The sequence below is a fragment of the Sinohyriopsis cumingii genome, chromosome 13 (genome assembly GCF_028554795.1).
Source record: "Sinohyriopsis cumingii isolate HCF-2022 chromosome 13, ASM2855479v2, whole genome shotgun sequence".
Taxonomy (NCBI): Eukaryota; Metazoa; Mollusca; class Bivalvia; order Unionida; family Unionidae; genus Sinohyriopsis; species Sinohyriopsis cumingii.
The window spans coordinates 73,901,332-73,922,580 of record NC_142973.1 but is presented as its reverse complement, the minus strand read 5'-3'; the positions used below and the strand labels follow the sequence as shown (position 1 = coordinate 73,922,580).

At 35.4% G+C, this 21,249-nt stretch overlaps 1 protein-coding gene across 1 annotated transcript in view; it reads right to left on the bottom strand.

The window, feature by feature from the left end:
• Positions 1-21,249, bottom strand: part of LOC149785833 (importin-4-like) — a 108,926-nt gene that overhangs the window by 49,427 nt on the left and 38,250 nt on the right. Inside the window, exons 10-18 of the mRNA XM_089979786.1 lie at positions 20,830-20,913; positions 19,043-19,180; positions 15,829-15,882; positions 12,032-12,141; positions 7,752-7,860; positions 6,563-6,701; positions 4,259-4,372; positions 3,130-3,246; positions 128-251 (exon numbers count right to left, since the gene is read on the bottom strand). Of these exons, the coding sequence (XP_089835912.1) occupies positions 128-251; positions 3,130-3,246; positions 4,259-4,372; positions 6,563-6,701; positions 7,752-7,860; positions 12,032-12,141; positions 15,829-15,882; positions 19,043-19,180; positions 20,830-20,913 (989 nt within the window). The remainder of the gene's footprint in view (positions 1-127; positions 252-3,129; positions 3,247-4,258; positions 4,373-6,562; positions 6,702-7,751; positions 7,861-12,031; positions 12,142-15,828; positions 15,883-19,042; positions 19,181-20,829; positions 20,914-21,249) is intronic.

The following is a 21,249-nucleotide window of genomic DNA, read 5'->3' as shown; positions in this document are numbered from 1 at the left end:
CATTTCTAATGCTATACCACAAGCATCTTGATCCTGGCAATTGTATCACCATACGAACACCGATATTCCAGATACACATCACACTACTGTTAACATATCACCATACTGTTAGATATCAATCACTCACATGCATCTTCTCTGGTCTGGATCATTGGCCACATTGAGAAGATTTAGTCCAAACTGGATGCACTCTTTGGCCAGTGGCTGAAAAGTCTGGGCACCCACAGTTCTAGCCAAAACTCCCAAGGTATCTAGAGTTCAAATAAAGTGTACACTTTAAAACATGCAAGCAAATAATCTGAATTCTTATAAAATCATGAGGTACCAAATCTTGTGGATATTTTATTATTACATTTCACATATTTAAAACCCAGACAATGTTCTCTGTGAGGACAGTAGCACATCCTTTTATCTGTTTGAGGCAAGGCCACAAACCTGATGAAGGTTTATCCTTTATTACAATCCATGTCAAATTTATAAAACTTGAGATGGAAGCCATCACAGATATTCAACTGTTGATTTTTGCTCATCTCCCTTCCACTTTTTGGACAGTGCTCTGGATTTGAAACCTTCATTGTCATCTACTGAACCTCCTTTAATGTAATAAAATATGATCAACCTCTCTCAATGGGTATAAATCAAGCTAGGTTACAAAGAAGAGTTAATATTACCTTTAAGGAAAAGTCAATACTACCTATAAGGAAGAGACAATATTACCTATAAGGAAGAGACAATATTAAATATAAGTAGTCAATATTACATGTAAGGAAGAGACAATATTACATATAAGGAAGAGACAAGATTACCTATAAAGAAGAGACAATATTACATATAAGGAAGAGACAATATTACATATAAGGAAGAGGCAATATTACATACAAGGAAGTGACAATATTACATATAAGGAAGAAACAATATTACATATAAGGAGAAGTCAATATTACATATAAGGAATAATCAGCATTACCAATAACTAAATTTGTCTATATAAAACTACACATATGCCCATAAAACAAACACTGGAGACTAAGTTAAAAAAACTTTGAAAGTGTAGAAAAATGTGCAACACATTTTTTATGGCTTGAGAATCTAATCAGGTTTTTATTTGTGTATAAAAAATGTATACCAAATTTCATTTCATCCACTGCACCTGATTTTATTCCCCTAAATTTTGCTGAAAGTTTTTCTATCCAGGCCAATCCAAAATAGTAAAATAAATGTGGTTAAAAAAAATATAAACCACCGCAATGCTTCAAAGTCTAATCAAGCCATGTACATCTGAAAATAAATACGCCTACCATATTTTATCTCTACCTCAAGTGTTCCTTTTTTAATTAGGCTAACATGCATTTTGTCATACAAAAAGTTGCAAAGTTTTTACAACCACAGTGGTCCCCCTCCTACACAGCCATCCCTTCTGCACCAGGAAAATGGCCTTACAAGACAGGTGGCCAGAGGGGGACTATTTGTGAGATGTGTATGTATATGTGTATATAGTAGGAAAGCTACATATAACTTAAAGCAGTTAATATCTTCATTTAAGAGTATCATTAATTATTAAAAACGTTCTTCTTATCTTATTTCAAGGCAACATAAATTAATAGTTCTTATTCTTAGGCATGAAATATGAGTGGGATAATGTTGGCATGCACATTACAAAATGTTATTTAAATCTTGTACATATGTTGTTTCGTATTTAACAAAATTCTCTTTCCATTTACTCCATTTTGCCACTACTACAGAATATGCATCTTGCCAACACACAATCTTTCGGCAAGTAAACTCCCCCCATTGTCGTCAAGTCTAATAACTTTTACTTTTCCTTCTAAAGTATTATTTCTTCGTTTACCTGAAGACATGTTAAATTTTTGTAATTTATTCCTATACTGCTAAATGTACAGTACTGCAATTTAATTTTGCGGACAAAACTTTCGTAAATGAAAAACTTTGTTATAAAGGAAGTGATACATATACTGTCATGTGATTTTTCAGCCTTGTCTGGTACCCTGTGTTGTTCAAGGTTAATTATTTCTGTGTGCATTAATTCACAAAATCTATTTTTAGCCTATCTAACCATGTTATGATCTTGACAATTACATCTGGTCATAATTGGCAATTAAAACCCCCCAACAAAAACAACACAAAAAACGCTGTGTGAGGGCCAAAGCTCTATCAAAACACTGCTGACCCCATTTCCTGCAAACATCGGCTTTAATGATATAATAATAACCTTAGTAGTACATGTACTTTAGCCAACACATCTTTTAGTAACGAAAACCTGACATAATGGAAACCGACATTGGGAAAAATAATCAGAATTCTTACTTTACTGTAATTAAATATTGGTTCTGGACACATATTAATTATAAAATGTGGCCGCTTGTGAGGGGAAAATTTCACATTTGTGCACTAAAATGTTGGCAGCTAGTTGCGTTAGAGGGGTGGCCTTCCTTGAGGGGCACTTTTGAACACGAACCTGTCGGTGCCAAGGGATTCTGGCCACAATGGCTACTGGTCTGTGGGGCCGTTCATGATGGGGACCACTGTACTGAAACATTGCTTAACAAAATGAAAACTGAATCAGGCAATCTGTGTTTGAATATAAATATTCCAACATATGTCTACCTCAAGTTGTGTTTGCTTCATTCTGCAAAAAGGTTTAGTCTAAAAGGCTTGTCCAGAAAGTTCAAAATGTGAGAAAAACTTGAACAAATGGTATGATGCTCTACCGAATTTCCAAGAATTCAAGACAAGACAATTTATTCTATTTAGCTGCCAAGTGTTGAAACCATGTCTGATCATGTTAAGCAATAACAACATTTTCAAATAGCTTATGTGGACATACTGGAAGTCCAATTGCCACCATTTTCATTTAGACCCTTGCGGACAACACAAAGTATTTTGGTGAAAACCCCATGTTGATATGATTTTTAAGATGGCCAGATTGAATTACAAATGATATTAGCATAATCAGTGATGGCAGAGAACACTATTTTCTGTTTCAAGTATGACGGAAAAGACTTGTTGAAAAAAAGAAGATAATTTAGAAAGATTTACTAAAGCTTTCTCCATGCTATCCTTCTATCTGCAAAGTGACTGCACTGACAGGTTCTGGCTGAGTTAACTTACCAATGGCCTGTACTTGAAGTTTGATCATTTCCTCATTGTCCCCAGCTCCCAGGTAGACACGAAACTGCTCAATGATTTCATGGAAATATGGCTGCATGTGCTCTTCAGCAGCACTGGCTGAAACATAAGTTCACTTTGACTTCATTTCTCCAGCAATCAATTGACCAATAAATAGATTGACTGATTGTTATTGTGGGTGAGTAGGTAAGATGTTGGTAGGTGTACATTATGTTGATGGTTTTTTTTGTATGTATGTCTAAATATACAAATGAGTGTATGTATATATCTACATATTCATTTATAAAGACAATTTTGTTAAAACTTTGGACAGAAGGATATCAGACCTGCCAACCCTGACGAGTCTGTCTCAGTAAGGCAGTTGATTTTTTCCTTAAGTCTGACCAGTTTTCAGTAAGGTGTAACAAAATACCATAAACTGTTATTGTAAAGCTGGAAAACGTAATTAAAAGTTCGGTATTTGGAACATGCAGTGATGATAAACATTATGTTCAACTTAAAAGTTTGTAAAGTATGCGTAGACTTTATTTCCCACTAGTACAGCTGCACAAATTTTTAGTTCCAAACCCTATGGAGCTCAAAGGCTTGTTGCTATCTCTCAACTTGATGTAATTCTTGGAAATTCTTTTTTCCATTCCAAATGATGACGGCGATCATATTTCCTGCCCTGAGTCATGCTCTAATTGGCATATGATGTCCAATAAACATAATTGTGTCCCTTCCAGCTTATATTCACAAGAATCTGAAACACACCAAGGCAAATGGAGTAAAGTGCATTGCCCAAAGACACACCAAGGCAATTGGAGTAAAGTGCATTGCCCAAAGACACACCAAGGCAATTGGAGTAAAGTGCATTGCCCAAAGACGCAACAAGGCTGTTGATAAATTTAATCCAAACTTGTAATATATTCATCCAGGATTATGGCAACAGAGAGTTTGACTTTATTTCATTCTAATACTTGACACAGCCTTTGAAAAATTTGAAGAAATTTTCTGGGGTCTGATAAGAACACACAATATTAAATTGGCCTTGCGTTATAAACAAATACATGTACACAGAACCAAGCATAAATCAGTTTTTAATTCTACAGTGACATTCTCTGTTACTAACCTGTGGCCCCTATGGCACTGATGACCAGTTCCTTCAAATTTAAATCGGTTGCTGTTTTCAATACAGTCATGATATGTTCCATTAGGCTCGGGAGGTAGGGGAGGATGTCTTTCTCTACAAGTAACAATACAAATATGCAATATTTGTAGTCTTTTATGATATTAGAATTATGATTACTTTGACTTTTCCTTAATTAAAAGATAAATATTTTTCAATTTTGACCTCCAAATCGCACTGGGCATATGAAAGCATACTTGCATGTCAAGTCACAAGGGATCACGCCAATTTGCAATAAAGAATGTACAATACGTCCCATTACTATCTGGGTCTCAAGGTGGCAGACAGGTCATATGGCGTTTGCCTTTACAGATTACTTACATCTCACCTCTGCCCGTGTGGGTTAAAGTCTCGGACGTGACTAACATGGGTAATGAGAAAGCTTCCCCTGGGTCATTGGTTCTTGGGTTCTTCATCTACCAAATATACTAGTCACCATGTATAGCCTATCAAAAATGGTGTTACACCCATAACAAACAAGCAACCGACACACTACTATCTATAAACAAGGGTTCCACAGAGCAGTGTCTAACTTGTGACACATGGTATTAATTATTCCTGCACTGTAACAGACTTGCAAAAACATTTAACATAACTTTAATATGCCAGGTGTTTGCTTGTAAACACGAGTACTCTCACCAATAGAATCACAAAAGGAATAGCTGACAACACATTAGCACCTGGTTGAGAGTTGTCAGTAAGCCATGACAGTCAATCCAGGCTGGTATGATCAGAACTGTAACACATTAACACCTGGTTGAGAGTTGTCTGTAAGCCATGATAGTCAATCCAGGCTGGTATGGTCAGAACTGTAACACATTAACACCTGGTTGAGAGCTGTCTGTAAGCCCAGAATTGTAATAAATTAGCACCTGGTTGAGAGCTGTCTGTAAGCCCAGAATTGGATCACATTAGCACCTGGTTGAGAGTTGTCTGTAAGCCCAGAATTGTAAAATATTAGCACCTGGTTGAGAGCTGTCTGTAAGCCATGATAGTCAATCCAGGCTGGTGTGGTCAGAATTGTAATACATTAGCACCTGGTTGAGAATTGTCTGTAAGCCCAGAATTGTAATACATTAGCACCTGGATGAGAGTTGTCTGTAAGCCATGATAGTCAATCCAGGCTGGTATGATCAGAATTGTAACACATTAGCACCTGGCTGAGAGTTGTCTGTAAGCCCAGAATTGGATCACATTAGCACCTGGTTGAGAGTTGTCTGTAAGCCCAGAATTGTAATACATTAGCACCTGGTTGAGAGTTGTCTGTAAGCCCAGAATTGTAATACATTAGCACCTGGTTGAGAGCTGTCTGTAAGCCATGATAGTCAATCCAGGCTGGTGTGGTCAGAATTGTAATACATTAGCACCTGGTTGAGAGTTGTCTGTAAGTCCAGAATTGGATCACATTAGCACCTGGTTGAGAGTTGTCAGTAAGCCATGACAGTCAATCCAGGCTGGTATAATCAGAATTGTAACACATTAGCATCTGGTTGAGAGCTGTCTGTAAGCCATGATAGTCAATCCAGGCTGGTGTGGTCAGAATTGTAATACATTAGCACCTGGTTGAAAATTGTCTGTAAGCCCAGAATTGTAATACATTAGCACCTGGATGAGAGTTGTCTGTAAGCCATGATAGTCAATCCAGGCTGGTATGATCAGAATTGTAACACATTAGCACCTGGTTGAGAGTTGTCTGTAAGCCCAGAATTGGATCACATTAGCACCTGGTTGATAGCTGTCTGTAAGCCATGATAGTCAATGTGACCTACTTTTAGTCTGGTATGGTTATCTTAAGAAACACTAACATATCAATTTTTCCTGAGCATTTGTACTAGGAGGAAATATACTGTAGGAGTAATAACTGAACTGTTAAAAAAGTCACTAATGTTAATTTTGGGTCAAGATGACCTATTTTTCTTACTGTCAAGTTACAGCACTAAAGCCCAAAATCAACGGGTTTCTTCCTTGCCCCCAAACACAATCTTCTTTACAAAGTTTGGTAATTATAAATGGTGGAGAACTCAAGACAATTTGTGAAATAAAACAGGGAATGGAAGGATGTATGAACAGATACCATAACATGATATGCCCCAAAAAGCTACTAATAAAAGCCTTCATAGTAATGAGTAATAAAAAATAAAATAAAACACAATTACATAATCTGCTTTCTGTACCATTTTTTGATATCACCATTTTGCTGACATTCTTGTCCTTTCCTACATTTATGGACAACAAATTAATTATTACCGAGGTTTTGACAAAATGTCTCAAGTGCATAGTAGCTCCTGGTAAGGCCTCGTGGGTTTTTATCTGCCTCTTGACTGGCTCGGCCCAAGTATTGGAAGAGAAGAGGAAGAACTTGTGAGGCGTATTTGCTGATTTTGGGCTGGAAAAAAAAACAATACAGAAATGTGTCCATAGGACATGGATACCCTGAACAAGTGATGCAAGCAGAAAAGAGTTATAATACAGGCAGAATATACAAGTTTTAAAAAAACAATCATGCTGCAACAACAAAAAAAACAAGCGGTAAAACCAAGCAAAAATATCATTGGAGCATGACAAGTGAATGATGCACATTTTCACCTGACATCAATAATATCAGCCAAATTTCAGGACATTTCATCAAAAGCAGCACATATACGAATTATCACAAAAAATACCAACTGGATTATAGCACGAGGACAGAATGACATACTCATTTTCACTCGACATCAATAGTCTTTTCCAAGTTTCAGAGCAGTTGCATACAAAAAAAATTGCCTGCACAAACGTGGAACAGGTGGACAAGCCTAATGCTGTACCTCTGGCCATATTCATGACTGGAATACAAAAATATACATTTACAACATTTATTTATATTATAACAGCTGTCATGGTACATGTTTTCCATTACTTTTCTTCTTGTTCTTCAATAACTGTCCGACTCTTACAATCTGAGACAAGATATTTTCTTTCTTAAAATCTGACATTGTGAAATAAAAATTTTGTGGCTCAAATATCTCAAAATTTCAGACTAACAATAAATAGAGATAAAATTCAACAACAGTAGGTGTAGAGAAAGTGCATGACATAACAATGTGCTATTAATGGATATTGGAAACAATTATGTGTTTGTGTGTTGTGCAGTTGATTTAGAATTGGGATCTGACATGCAACAATTAAGATTTTTGTTTAGCCAACCCTAGTAGTTCCTGGTCCACATATTTTTAGTAACCTTTCAGATAAAGCATTGCATTTCTTGTACATGAGAGATAAGGACTGGAACAATATGTTCCAAATTAAGTTTTTCACCTTCATAATTGTGAAAGGTGTACTCTGTTAAGTGTTGGAGATCTTGGCTTTAATCAGACTGATGTGTAGGAACCTTCTACTAGAGTCTTTGCAAGCATTTGTAACAAAAAAAAATTTAAAACCAGGATACCAGTTATTTTACCTGCAGATGCTCAGAAAACTGCCCCAGAGCAAATAGAGCCCCATTTCTGACTGAGGAATCTGGATCATTCAGGCCCTTACAAACACATTCCAACATTGGCTCAAAGTACCTGGAAGATTGTGACAAGTATAGACACAAAATTTAAAATGTCTACATGAGTATAAAACTATTTTGCACAGTTTGTCATAATCGGAATGAAACTCATCAAATATGTAGAATATACAGCAATTAAAAATCAAACTCATTGCGCAGTTGGCACTGTCATTAGCATGCCAAACTGAAGGGATGCAGGTTTGAATCCAACCATTGGATCAACCTGGGTCAACTACTTTGTGAGCATCTGAGGAAGGTACTTTACTCCAAGAAGGTATTTGTGTCTCTCAGCCATAAAATACGAAACCAAAACCCAAGATGTAATAAATATAAGTAGATTTATCATCTTGCATGTAAAAACACTGGCGCAGCCCTGGTAATATGATTAGAAAACACCCAATACATTGACCACTGACCTTTCAACCACTCCATTTTTTTTTAATGTGACAAATATGATAATACATGAAAGTAAAATATATGGTACTTTCAGACAAATTTTCACAAAACTTTGATACAGGTCAGTGATGCAGAACTACTGTTATTGGGTTAACGCCATTTTTCTTCCTTCAGTCACCATGATCACGACCTTAGACTTTTCAACTCCAAAACAAGTGTAAGCTTCTGCATTACCCAAATATGTAAGCTATTTATAATGATGATTTGTAGCGGCATATGATAGAACCACATTTATTGTGAGGACGCCTGATATGCTCTACCTAATGATGGAAAATAAAAACAAAGAAAAATGAATTTGTGAGATTAACTTGTCTCCAGTGTGATAAATTGATGAGATCATGTCAGTTTATCCTAACTGAAAACCAGAATGGCCAATTTTACAGCAGTTTTTTTCCTAGTTGAAAGCCAGTATGGCTGATTTTATAGCCATTTTTTCCTAACTGAAAGCCAGCATGGCTGATTTTACAGCAGTTTTTTCCTAACTGAAAGCCCGCATGGCCGATGTTACAGCAACTTTATCCTAAATGAAAGCCTGCATGGCAGATTGTACAGCTGTTTTTTCCTAACTGAAAGCAGGCACGACTGATTTTATAGCAGTTTTTTTCTTAGCTGAAAACCAGCATGGCTGATTGTAAAGCAGTTTTTTTCCCTGCTGAAAGCCAGCAAGGCTGATTACAGACCTGCCAACCCTGCCGAGTCTGTCTCAGTAAGGCAGTTGATTTTTTTCCTTAAGTTTGACCAGCTTTTAGTAAGGCGTAACAAAATGTCATATACTGCTATTGTAAAGCTGGAAAATGCAATTAAAAGTTCAGTATTCGAAACATGCAGCGACAATAAACATTATGTTCAACCAATAAACAATACGCTACGTGTAGACTTTATTTACCACTAGTAAAGATGCACAAACTTTAGTTCCAAACCCTATGCAGCTCAATGGCTTGTTGCTATCCCTCAACTTGATATAATTCTTGGAAATTCTTTTCCATTTCACATGACAGCAGTCCTCTTTCCCACCACAAGACATACTCAAATTGCCATGTTATGTCCAATAAACATCTTTCCAGCTTTTATTCACAAGAATCTGAATATTCCTTTTTATTCTTCTGTGTTGATTATTAGCACTGTTCAAAAGGTTTAATTTCCCTTTTGTCTTAAACATGCACCACTTGCTGGGCACCATTAAAATAAATATTCTATAATCAACAGTTTGATCAAGCAAACACTTCACATGAACAAATAATTAAAGCATTTGAGGTTCTGCTGTAAAGTTAGTCTGGTTCCTTGACTAATTTCACTAATTCTAATATGAAACCCAGATCTAAATCAAACATGGATGAACCAATTATCCGCTTTTTTGGCAATGATAGTTTTTCCATAGTTTCTGCTAGTATGTCACAAGTCCATATTTTAAGGGTAATTTTCATTAGACTTATGGCAAAATCGTAAGGGTTGGCAGGTCTGCGTTTTTACAGCAGTTTTTACCTGACAAAGCCAGCATGGCTGATTCTAAAACAGGTTTTTTCCTAAATGAAAGCCAGCACTACCAATTTTACAGCAGTTTCTTTCCAAACTGAAAGCCAGGATGGCCGATTTTACAGCAGTTCATAAATCACAAATGAATTCCAAGTCTTGTATTCTTCCCGTTGCCTTATCATAGAAAGGTAACCGTAAATATTAAACCTGTAATAGGTATTATTAAGATACAAACATCACGACGATGTCATTTTACATCCACATTTATCCCACAGTTCATAATACCACGATAAATACAGGTAACAAGTGATGTAATACATGAATTGACAGGATCAGGGTAAGCATGATCGCATCCTGAAACATTTTCTTAATATCAATGAAATAGAAAAGTATTACTTTTTCCATAATGTTATTTATTTCCCTAAAATATAAAAAGTAATTAATATATCTAAATTATTTATTAGAAATGTCAAAGACAGATTTGTGGTTTTATGTTCATCTCTGGCAATTATGATGATTGTAGAAACAACTCGCTTACTGAGATTTGTATGCTTTTATCTAAAATTCTAATAAAAATAAAGATGGCACAAATTAATGCAGCTTTATACAGACTAAAAATATCCCTATTTAACATGTAATACAATACATTCCAATTCCAAAATACTGATTGATGTTGGACATGTATTTAACTTTTCATTTATATATTTTCAATATAAAAAAAAAATTGCTGTTTCTTACATGGATAGACAGGAAAGAAAAATGACTAGGACAACACCCACTTACTGATCAAATCCTACTGTTCTTGCGGAGAGTTTACTATGAAAATATATACTATGTACATATAACACAAACATGTTCCAAAAATACCAAGAATGACAACAACCACATATACAACTATAACTACTACCATGACAATGAAATAAAATATTGTAATAGTTCTATTTCCCCCATCCACATATCTCACTCATTGGTAACCAAGTAAATCTAAACCAAAATTTAGCAATATGAAAGATTTACAATCTGAGCCGCATATTATTCACTAACATAAATGAAATCTTCCTTCCGCCACTGAAACCTGTCTTTTGTTTCTAATGATTTCTTTGGGGGAAATCCTATATGAATTGTTATCATCCAGGAGGTGGCCAGGTGACATGTAATAAGTTTGTGTTTCTCCAAAGGACATATGTCCGTTTCTCAGAATCATCAAGAATTTCCTTATTTAATATGTCAGACTTTAAAAGCTAGTAGTGGAAATGACTGAAGTATGTACAACACACTTAAAATCACTGGCCAATCACGTGTCAATGTCAGTGCCAAGACAAAACCAGCATCTAAGGTTGCACACCAGTAAATGGACCAAGACAGCACAAAAAGTAACTGCCACGATTGTCTAAATTACATACCCAATATGAGGTGTAAGATCATGCGTCTTTTGTGTGACAGTACAACACAATCATTTAGGTTACAGGACCTTTACTTAACAGATTAATTTTTAAAGGAAATTGGAAAACGTTAAATCCCACTGGCAATGACAATTGTTCATTGTGCATCAGCATGATCTAAAGCATCATGGGCTGAAATGATAGCATATTGGGACTGCTATAGTAATATCATGGGCTGAAATGATTGTGTCTTGGGACTGCTATAGTAAGTATCATGGGCTGAAATGATAGTGTATTGGGACTGCTATAGTAAGTATCATGGGCTGAAATGATTGTGTATTGGGACTGCTATAGTAAGTATCATGGGCTGAAATGATTGTGTATTGGGACTGCTATAGTAAGTATCATGGGCTGAAATGATAGTGTATTGGGACTGCTATAGTAAGTATCATGGGCTGAAATGATTGTGTATTGGGACTGCTATAGTAAGTATCATGGGCTGAAATGATTGTGTATTGGGACTGCTATAGTAAGTACCATGGGCTGAAATGATAGCATATTGAGACTGCTATAGCAAGTATTATGGGCTGAAATGATTGTGTATTGGGACTGCTATAGTAAGTATCATGGGCTGAAATGATAGCATATTGGGACTGCTACAGTTAAGTATCATGGGCTGAAATGATAGTGTATTGGGACTGCTTCAGTAAGCACCATGGGTTGAAATGATAGCATATTTTGACTACTACAGTAAAATGGAACATCGGTTAAATCAATGATGTCATAATGTAATGACCATGTCAGATCAAGCTGTACAGTAATTTGATTTTACAAAAGTGTACATCCATAACCGCTTACAAAATAATAAAGACTTACTTGGCTGTAACATAATCAGCACAGCCCTCCACAACCACTGCCATAGCTATGTGGGCTGCCCTCCTATGTCCCGGTCTCTCACTGGTCAATGCGGGTTCTACTAGCCTCATCTGTACCATAATAATAACTGTCCCTTAATATATAATAATGCTGCCATAAAAATACTTATATTATAAATCTTAGGTTGCACAAAATTATGTTGTTCAAACCAAAATTGATCAAATAATTTAAAATTCAATTACAGGCTTTCACTGGCATTTCACTCTTCGTAAACCAAAATTTTTAAAATCAATTTCATTATTTCTGCTCACTTTTCCAAATAAAAAATAGATAAATACTTGCCACATAATGACAAAATAAAAATAGATCATGAACAGTTTGCAAAGTTCAAATGTCTGCCAAATAACAAAGGAGTTTGATCCAAAAGTGAGACCCAAGAATTCAAACATTTATCCAAGTGCTACAGTAATCAGGAAACTTGTCAAAACCTGTATTATCTTTCTTCTTATAAAACAAAATCTAGAGTAAAGTGTTTCCTTCATAATACATACCCAATCATAATGCATTATCATGAGAACATCCACTACCCCCCACAACCAATAACATTATTGGCTTGTTTAGCAAATACAAGTCTCCATTTTCTTCAAGTCTGCTTTTTTATTTAGCTACAAAGTTTAAAAAAATTAAATATTACCTTAGCATGGACCTATATACAGCTGAACATGGATACCAAAGTGATTGCAATGTCAAGTTTCTACATAGCATTCCCACTCTATTTAAATGATGATTTTCAATGTAGAAGGGTTCTTTTTCCAACCCTGTCTGCAAATATTACACAATATATCTTCCATCTTGGTCTTGTGTTGGGACCATTTTTTGTAATGTATGTTGTAACAATCATGTTTTCTGGAACTTTGCATCAAATTTTGGTTTCTTTTATTATGGTGGTTCAGCTAAAGAACAAGTCACATGGGTCATGTATGCACATTTACTCATTTTAAATTACATATAAATTGTTCTTTTAACACCAGTTTTCTTCAACCAAAGCCTACTCATTCCTGATTATTGAATGCTCTGCACCTTAACTGTCACGAAGAAACTTCCAGATGAAAATTATCTATTGCTATGGACTTTTACAAATTTGGCCCAAACTAAACTTAGGTAAAATTAGGAGCGTGTCGAGTGGAATCATCACAATCGAGGTTAGTGTACTGGACTACACATTTTGTCCAAAAATGTCTATTTAATTTAATATTGATTTTACTGTACGCAATTATGGGGAATTCTATATAATGACTTTCCAAAGAAAAATGGTTGTATATGATTCCAGATGAAGTGAATACATGCCACTTAAAGGTAAGCAGAATCAAATTCTAAAAAATTACACCCATTACTGAAATAATCAGTGCTGAATGCCTACGTGACCCATGTGACTAGTACTATAACCCAGCTTCCAACATCATGTTAGAATTATTATTCTGTTTGGAAAGAGAGAAACTCCACTTCATCTTTCACTTTCTTCATTCTGTCCTTCCCTTTGCATGTTCATGGCAGTATTGACTTGATGTTGAACAGAATAATTAAACTTCTGGTCAGTCATGCTTGGCAACAATCTCACCTTCAAGAAATGGACCAAAGTTGGCATTATGTGCAAATGCCAGGAAAGGGCATGAATGCTCAAGTACACATATTTTGTGTTATAAATAATAAGCAGGCTTTCCATTTTGTACTATTTTACATCCTAATACTTTGGAATGGAAAGAGATATTTTGATGAAATAAGTGTCCTTACTTTTAAGCATCTGTTCTAGATTTTTATTTATTAAATTTATCTCAAAAGTTGAAAACAAAGTTTATATTGCTCACAGTGCATTTTTAGATGCATTACTTTTGATTTAACTTATAGATGTTCTCATGCATCAATGCTTTCCAAGCGTACAAATTCATAAAATGTTTGCATGATTGCATACAGGAAAACCCTGGCTGCATCTTGGAAAACTTCCAGATGAACACTATTGATCACTATGGACTTTTACAATGGTGGCCTGGTACTAAACTGGGTCAAGAAAGTGTGGTACTTATTTTTGAAAACATGCAGCAATGTCATTTTAAAATCACAGCACAATTATACAGGAACATACTTTATGGCTGACATCATCCAAAATGTCCAACTACTGCAACATTATTTTGTTGTATGTATATCTTGTCACTTTTGTATTGTGATCTTGCATGGACAATTTCCTGACGAGGGAAAAAAGTAATCGCCACTGAAAGGTATGTATACCTTAATTCTCAAAAATCACATCCACTGCCAGAACAATAGGTCATGAATACCGGTAGGACTGTATGGCTTCTACTTTAAAATAGTCTAAGAGTGGTATATTTGCATATGAAGGTATAAGTTGCTGCAAAAAGTGGAAATGTCATCAAACATTTGAAGTTTAGATGGAAAATTGACAACAGCCTCACAACAAAAGATGGGAGTCTTTTAATCACTCCTGAAATATATATATATATATATATATATATATATATATATATATATATATATATATATATATTTAAAAACATTCAGTGATACATTCTGCAGCAGTGGGAAAATGGCATCAAGTGATAGCTACAGCCATATATTTGTATCCTGGTATTTCTAATGGTTTGGTAATGCAAATGATGATAAGTCATATTATTATTTTTATAAAATTAATAAACCTTTCATCATACTGATTCCAGTGTACGCTGGTGTTTTAAAAAGAAAATAAAAATATTTAAAATTAGTTATGCCTTATTTTAGTTAGTATGCTATTATTACTTGAATCTGTTTGAAAATTAGGCCTTTTAGGCAGGTGGGTGGGTACAGGAGGACCACCACACCAAGATGAAAAGTTAACACAAACTATGGCAGTTCAAACGGACCACTGCACACAATTAAGCAACAGGGCCTTCCATTAAAGTTGGAGAGTGACTTGCCAAAGTAGGTGGGAGATTTGGGGGACTTTCCTCAAAGGGGATGCAAGTTGTCCTTTTTTTTAAAAGTAGCCAGGTAAATCATGGCTGATAAAGAAAGCTCTGAGCAAAGGTATGAAACAGTGAATTGTAAAAGTTTGCACATCGCACTAATCCAAAACCAAACCCTGGTTTTTTTGGTGTGTAAACTTTTAAGCACTAGTGCCAAACCTCACTATTCCCCCAATTGTGCTTCACTAATCTGAATGCCTCCAAAGCGTGCATTTCAGTCGGGTTTTTAAAACTGTTTCACTAGTATGATAGGCGCACAATCTGCAACATTTTTTGCATATGACACAACTCTATAATTAGTCATGTGATCTTTGAATGACTTGTAGCTTTTATGAGAGCTGATTTTATTGTAGGATGGCTTGTCATCTCTTTTGTATAGCTGTGGTCTTTTTCCCCCAGTCGCTATAACTGAATGGATTAATTTGCTACAAACTGAGCATCATACTATATATGACTCTTGCAGTTATGCGGGGCGCTAAACAAACCAAAAAATAGACTGATGATACAGAAGCCATAAAGCGTAGTTCAAACCTTGCAGATCCCAGTTGTTTATGCCTATAGTTATGTAATTTGAGAATTACAAGCAAACTGTAGTGGCAGGAAGAACTGTAGTGCTCCAAATTTTACATATTGTCATGCACAGATATATTCTAAGCATCATGTCAATCTGATTTAAAAATTTTGAACTGGAATAGAGTTAATTTTTGTGCTCAAGGGGCAGAAGTGTAAGAAGTAAATGAATCTCTACAAGCTCACCAAAACAAAATACAAAAGATCACTTACCAGGTTGGGTATAAACTTTTCTGGAGGCAAATACATGGCCATCGTATCAATAACCTGAAAATTGGGAAACAGGTACTTGCTTGAGAAACAGATGCAGGATAGGCTCAAGTCAATCAAAATAAAAACCAGATCAAATTTTATGGCTCACTACAGCAAATTCCCCATTTATATTTTATGTCACCCCCTTTCTCAGGCCTGAAGCCAAGAGTCTAAACTCGAAATATGTCTACAAACATGTCTTCTAGCTATGAATGCAGGAATAAAATGTTTGGTGGAAACAAAATTTAAATCCTTTCCAAGGGAATCAAGGAATAGACCCATAAATTTAAATCCGTTTCAAGGGCCCCAAAGAAATGGCACATAAATTTATACCCTTCTGAAGGACCCCAAAGAAGAAGCCCATAAATTAAAACCCTCTTGTAGATGCTTACCACAATAAAAACCTTTTTACTAAACTTGGAAGAAAACAATATATGTTTAATTTAAAACTCGGGCATACCTGAATTTGCAGCAGCAACATAATCCTACAAACCTAGCATTAAATTAAGTCTCCTCTGGCCCAGGTTAATTAGACAAGGTAAGTAATATTTGATTAATAGGTGCTATATCTACAGAGTTTGCCTTCCAGCAGATTGCAGATTGTTTCCTCCAGGTGCTCTGGTTTCCTCCACCTGACAAAGGCAGCCTCCCATCTCTCTCCGACTTGGTGCAGGGATAGATGGTGGATCATAAATACAAAAATTTCTACATACCTTGAGTGCATGACCAAGGTCAGAGAGTGTCTGGCTGAGCACTCCAACTGAGCAGGCTCCAACATGGTACCCCATACAATACAGAACAGAACAATCACTATAAATACCACACTTTTTGTCAGCATAAACAGGGATTTACAAATCCACTTCCTGACTCATGGGACAACCTGAAATTCGGCTTGGGCAAGCCCAAGATTTGAAGGTGCAGGAAAGTCAAAACAATGAGAGGGAGAAAAGGGTTGTATTTTGTTCGTAATGCTTTATATTCTGCAAGTTTATACCCTGTACAGTACACATAGCAGCACCTTTATTTAGTATTTATAAGTTCATGTACCACATTCTTCTGTTACATAACTGGCCAGTTTCTTTCATTTGTCCTATTTCATTTTCGTCTTTTAGTCAATGTCTAGCCTGAAACTTCATCAATATCTCATCACATCACCAATAATAAAAGCAGGACTGTTTGTAAATGATGTATTTCTACCCACAACTGAAGGGTTCGTGAACACTTACTTTATCCATTTACTTAACAATTATCATGATAGTCACCATGAAAATCCAATTTTTCCACCCTAAACGTTGGTTTTTTAATAAATACATGCAAGCATTTTTGTAAAAGATTTCATCTATCCTTCCTTACATATTCTTTCCTTAACCAGGGATCAATTTTGTGGGACTAAACAAAATCAGCAAAACACATGTCAGTCAATGAAACAAATTGCCTGCAGTTTCTTTGGCAATAACTGCTCTTTATTTAGCAAGACAATTTGGGTGTGAAAGATTCAGTCAACCATAACCATCGAGTCTTTTATGAGTTCAACAAAGGTAACCTTCAAGCATCAATGATGAAACTTAAGGGCGAGAACATTGCTAAGCAATCATCTACACATTAATATAAATATGCCTAGTTATTTTTATTTTTCCACCTCAAGTGGAGTTTCCTTAAGTAGGTTGTCAAAATGTAAAAAAATGTGAAGAAAAAAAAAGAAACGAATAGAAATTTAATCAGGTTATCTATCAACACAAATACTCCAACCTAATTTAACTTTTATACCTCAACCTAATTTAACTTTTATACCTCAACCTAATTTAACTTTTATACCTCAACCTAATTCAACTTTTATACCTCAACCTAATTTAACTTTTATACCTCAACCTAATTTAACTTTTATACCTCAACCTAATTCAACTTTTATACCTCAATCTAATTTAACTTTTATACCTCAACCTAATTTAAACTTTTATACCTCAACCTAATTTAACTTTTATACCTCAACCTAATTTAACTTTTATACCTCAACCTAATTTAACTTTTATACCTCAACCTAATTTAACTTTTACACCTCAACCTAATTCAACTTTTATACCTCAACCTAATTTAACTTTTATACCTCAACCTAATTCAACTTTTATACCTCAACCTAATTCAACTTTTATACCTCAAGTGGCTTTGGCTTCATAGTATTCACAGGATTCTTTAAAAAAAATTCAAACAGTCAACAACTGTGAACAAATTGTAAAAATTGCTGTAATTGCCCACTTCATTTCCAGTGGCAGCAATTTAGTGAATGAAAGACCGGAATGGATCACACTGGCCTGATGGCCAACTGCAAAGGCAGCTAGCCTGGTAATGTTAAAGGTAGTTTGGTAATGCAAATGCAGTCAATTTGGCAATGCAAAGGTAGTTTGTCTGGTAATGCAATTGTACTTTGTCTGTTAATACAAATACAGCTGGCCCGGTAATTCAAAATGCAGTTGGCCTTGTAATGCAAAGGTAGTTTGTCTGGTAATGCAAATGCAGTTGGCCTTGTAACGCAAAGGTAGTTTGTCCAGTAATGCAATTGTACTTTGTTAATACAAATACAGCTGGCCAGGTAATTCAAAATGCAGTTGGCCTTGTAATGCAAAGGTAGTTTGTCCAGTAATACAAATGCAGCTGACTTGTTAACGCAGAGGTAGTTTGTCTGATAATGCAAGGGCACCCAGTCTGATAATACCAAGGTAGCAAGCCTGGCAACATCCTATGGATGCTTTCTGCCCAAATGTGTTCAGAGGTCTTTGAGACAAAGTCACAAAATGGTTTTCCATTGCTAGTAACAACATCTGATGACAGTTCAAGACCCGAATGCACGACTGCTATTTGTAAAAAAAATTAATTTTTTTAAGACATTATGTTTTACGGTTTTAATGAGGCTGTTTAAAGGCCTTTCTTTCTTTAGTAAGAGAATAGCAGTACGTGAAGGCAGCTCAGAAACATCTGTAACAGAATAGCAGTATTTGATTGCAGATCATAAACACATATACAAAGGTGAAAGATCTTGATGCCAGAATGTTCTCCGACATTGTTTATCTAAAAGTGTTCAAGGGGTTTTTTATTTTAAAAAATTTAAAGATAGCCGTAACATGAGCCAATTTGGCCATATGGCCAGTTGATTTAAATAATCTGCCCATTTCTTACTAACCTGGGCTGCATACTGCGCTGGTTTCTGACTCTCTGCCTCTTCTACTTCCTCCTCCTCCTCTTCTTCATCTGACCCTGAACACATCACTGGGAACAGCACACTCAACAACCGATCTACCAGCTTGTGCTTTAGTATTTGCTTAAAATGCAAAAACATGTTTTGACCTTTATGGCAAAGGACCTGCATTAGCATATATATTACCTTAAAAATGTTGTTTGCACTTAAATTGGGAACAAATTACTACTTCAAAATTCACTTGTGACTACAATTTATCACAAAGCAAACCTTTTAATGCAGTTAGGATGCAAATTAAAAGTATAATTTAGCTAGAAATCAAACTTGTACACACCTCAAAACAGATAATTTGACCTAATCTGCATTTCATTCGTGTCTTCATAACAGCTATCAACTTGTCATTTTATTGTTGACAACCTTTGAAATGCCTTTGATTTTGCATTTCCATTCATCATTTTATTTTCATTCATTGCAATGCATTTACCAAAATCTGGGATTTCGCTTTTTGATGGTAGTAATAGGAAAGAACTATTTGATGGCAGTAATAGGAAAGAACTATTTGATGGTAGTAATAGGAAAGAACTATTTACTAGTATGTCTCGTCTTATTATAGGTGTGCTTTAATAAAATACAAAATGCATACAATTTAAAATGACAACATTAAATATATTACAAAAAAAAAAACACAACCACAACTGCAATAAATATAATAATCTATAAATTATTTGTAAGCAAATTTTATTTCTTTTTCTTTCCCCTCAAAAATGTATGACACAACTACTGGTGAAGACGTCATCAAATCAATGGCCGTTGTTGGGTCAATTATGTGGATTGTAAGCAGCAGAAAAATGAACTCACTGTACAAAATGAAAAATTGGATTAAGGATCATTAGGCAACTGTGGAAATTTAGAAGCAATATGAAATATGGGTAAATAGATTTTCAAATTCATTCATGGAATGGTTTTGTTTCATTTTATTTTTATTTATCATTCATCATAATGTGTTTTGCATTTCCTTAATATTGCATTCAACCTTCCCCTTTTATTTCACTGGGAAATTACTCACTTCAGGGTCTGCATGATGGTTGAACTTTGCCAAGCTTTTAGTATTATACATTCATGCTACTTTCTTTAAGTTCTTTTTTGGGTATTTAACCATATAAACTTGCTTCAAGTTGATCTACATTGGCATTGGTGTCAAGCTGACTTGCATAGTCTCTGGTGGCCAGCTGATATGCATAGGCACTGGTGTCAACTTGATTTGAATAGGCACTGATGTCAACTTGATTTGCATAGGCACTGATGTCAACTTGATTTGAATAGGCACTGATGTCAACTTGATTTGCATAGGCACTGATGTCAACTTGATTTGAATAGGCACTGATGTCAACTTGATTTGCATAGGCACTGATGTCAACTTGATTTAAATAGGCACTGATGGACAGTAAAGGTAACAGCCATATGATCTAAAACTGTAACTGATGAATTAAGGGCTGGCAATTTTCTCATTAAATTAAACTTCCAAATTTAAATATTCTCTCCTTTTGTGGCTGTTACTGAGACCATGATAGCGCTCGCAAATGACCAATCTATTAAAAGATTAGGGGTGGGGGGCAGGTGAGGGTGGGTAGAGATAAATTTAACTGAATACAGAGGTTCACTGAAAACAGATGCATTTTATTAAAGCAAGCTTTGAATATCCTGAATTTATTTTAGTACGTAATACACTTTAAGAAAATGACATCTCATATAGAAATTTGGTTATTATATACCTTTTTCTTCAGTTTAGTCAAGGAACTGATGAAGGACATAGTTTTAATTCTAATACCATCATCCAAGTCTCTGTTAGCAGCCACCTGGAAGAAAAACACAAAAAGACTATTAATCTGATGTTGTTGTTGTTGGGTTTAACGCCATATTTCAGCACACGATAGGCTATGCATGGCGGCCAGTATTAATAGTGGAGGAAGAACCCGGGAAGAACCACCGACCCACGAGAAGCTACTGGCACTATTAATCTGACTATCTGGATTGACCACATGGGGATTCAAAACAACTATTACAAAATGACAAATGACCTATCAAGTTTATCGACATATATTATTAAATTCAGGTTTTTAACTTCAAAATTAGCTTTGATGGGTACAGGCACACATATTTAAATGCCTATAAACCAACAATGATCAATCTAA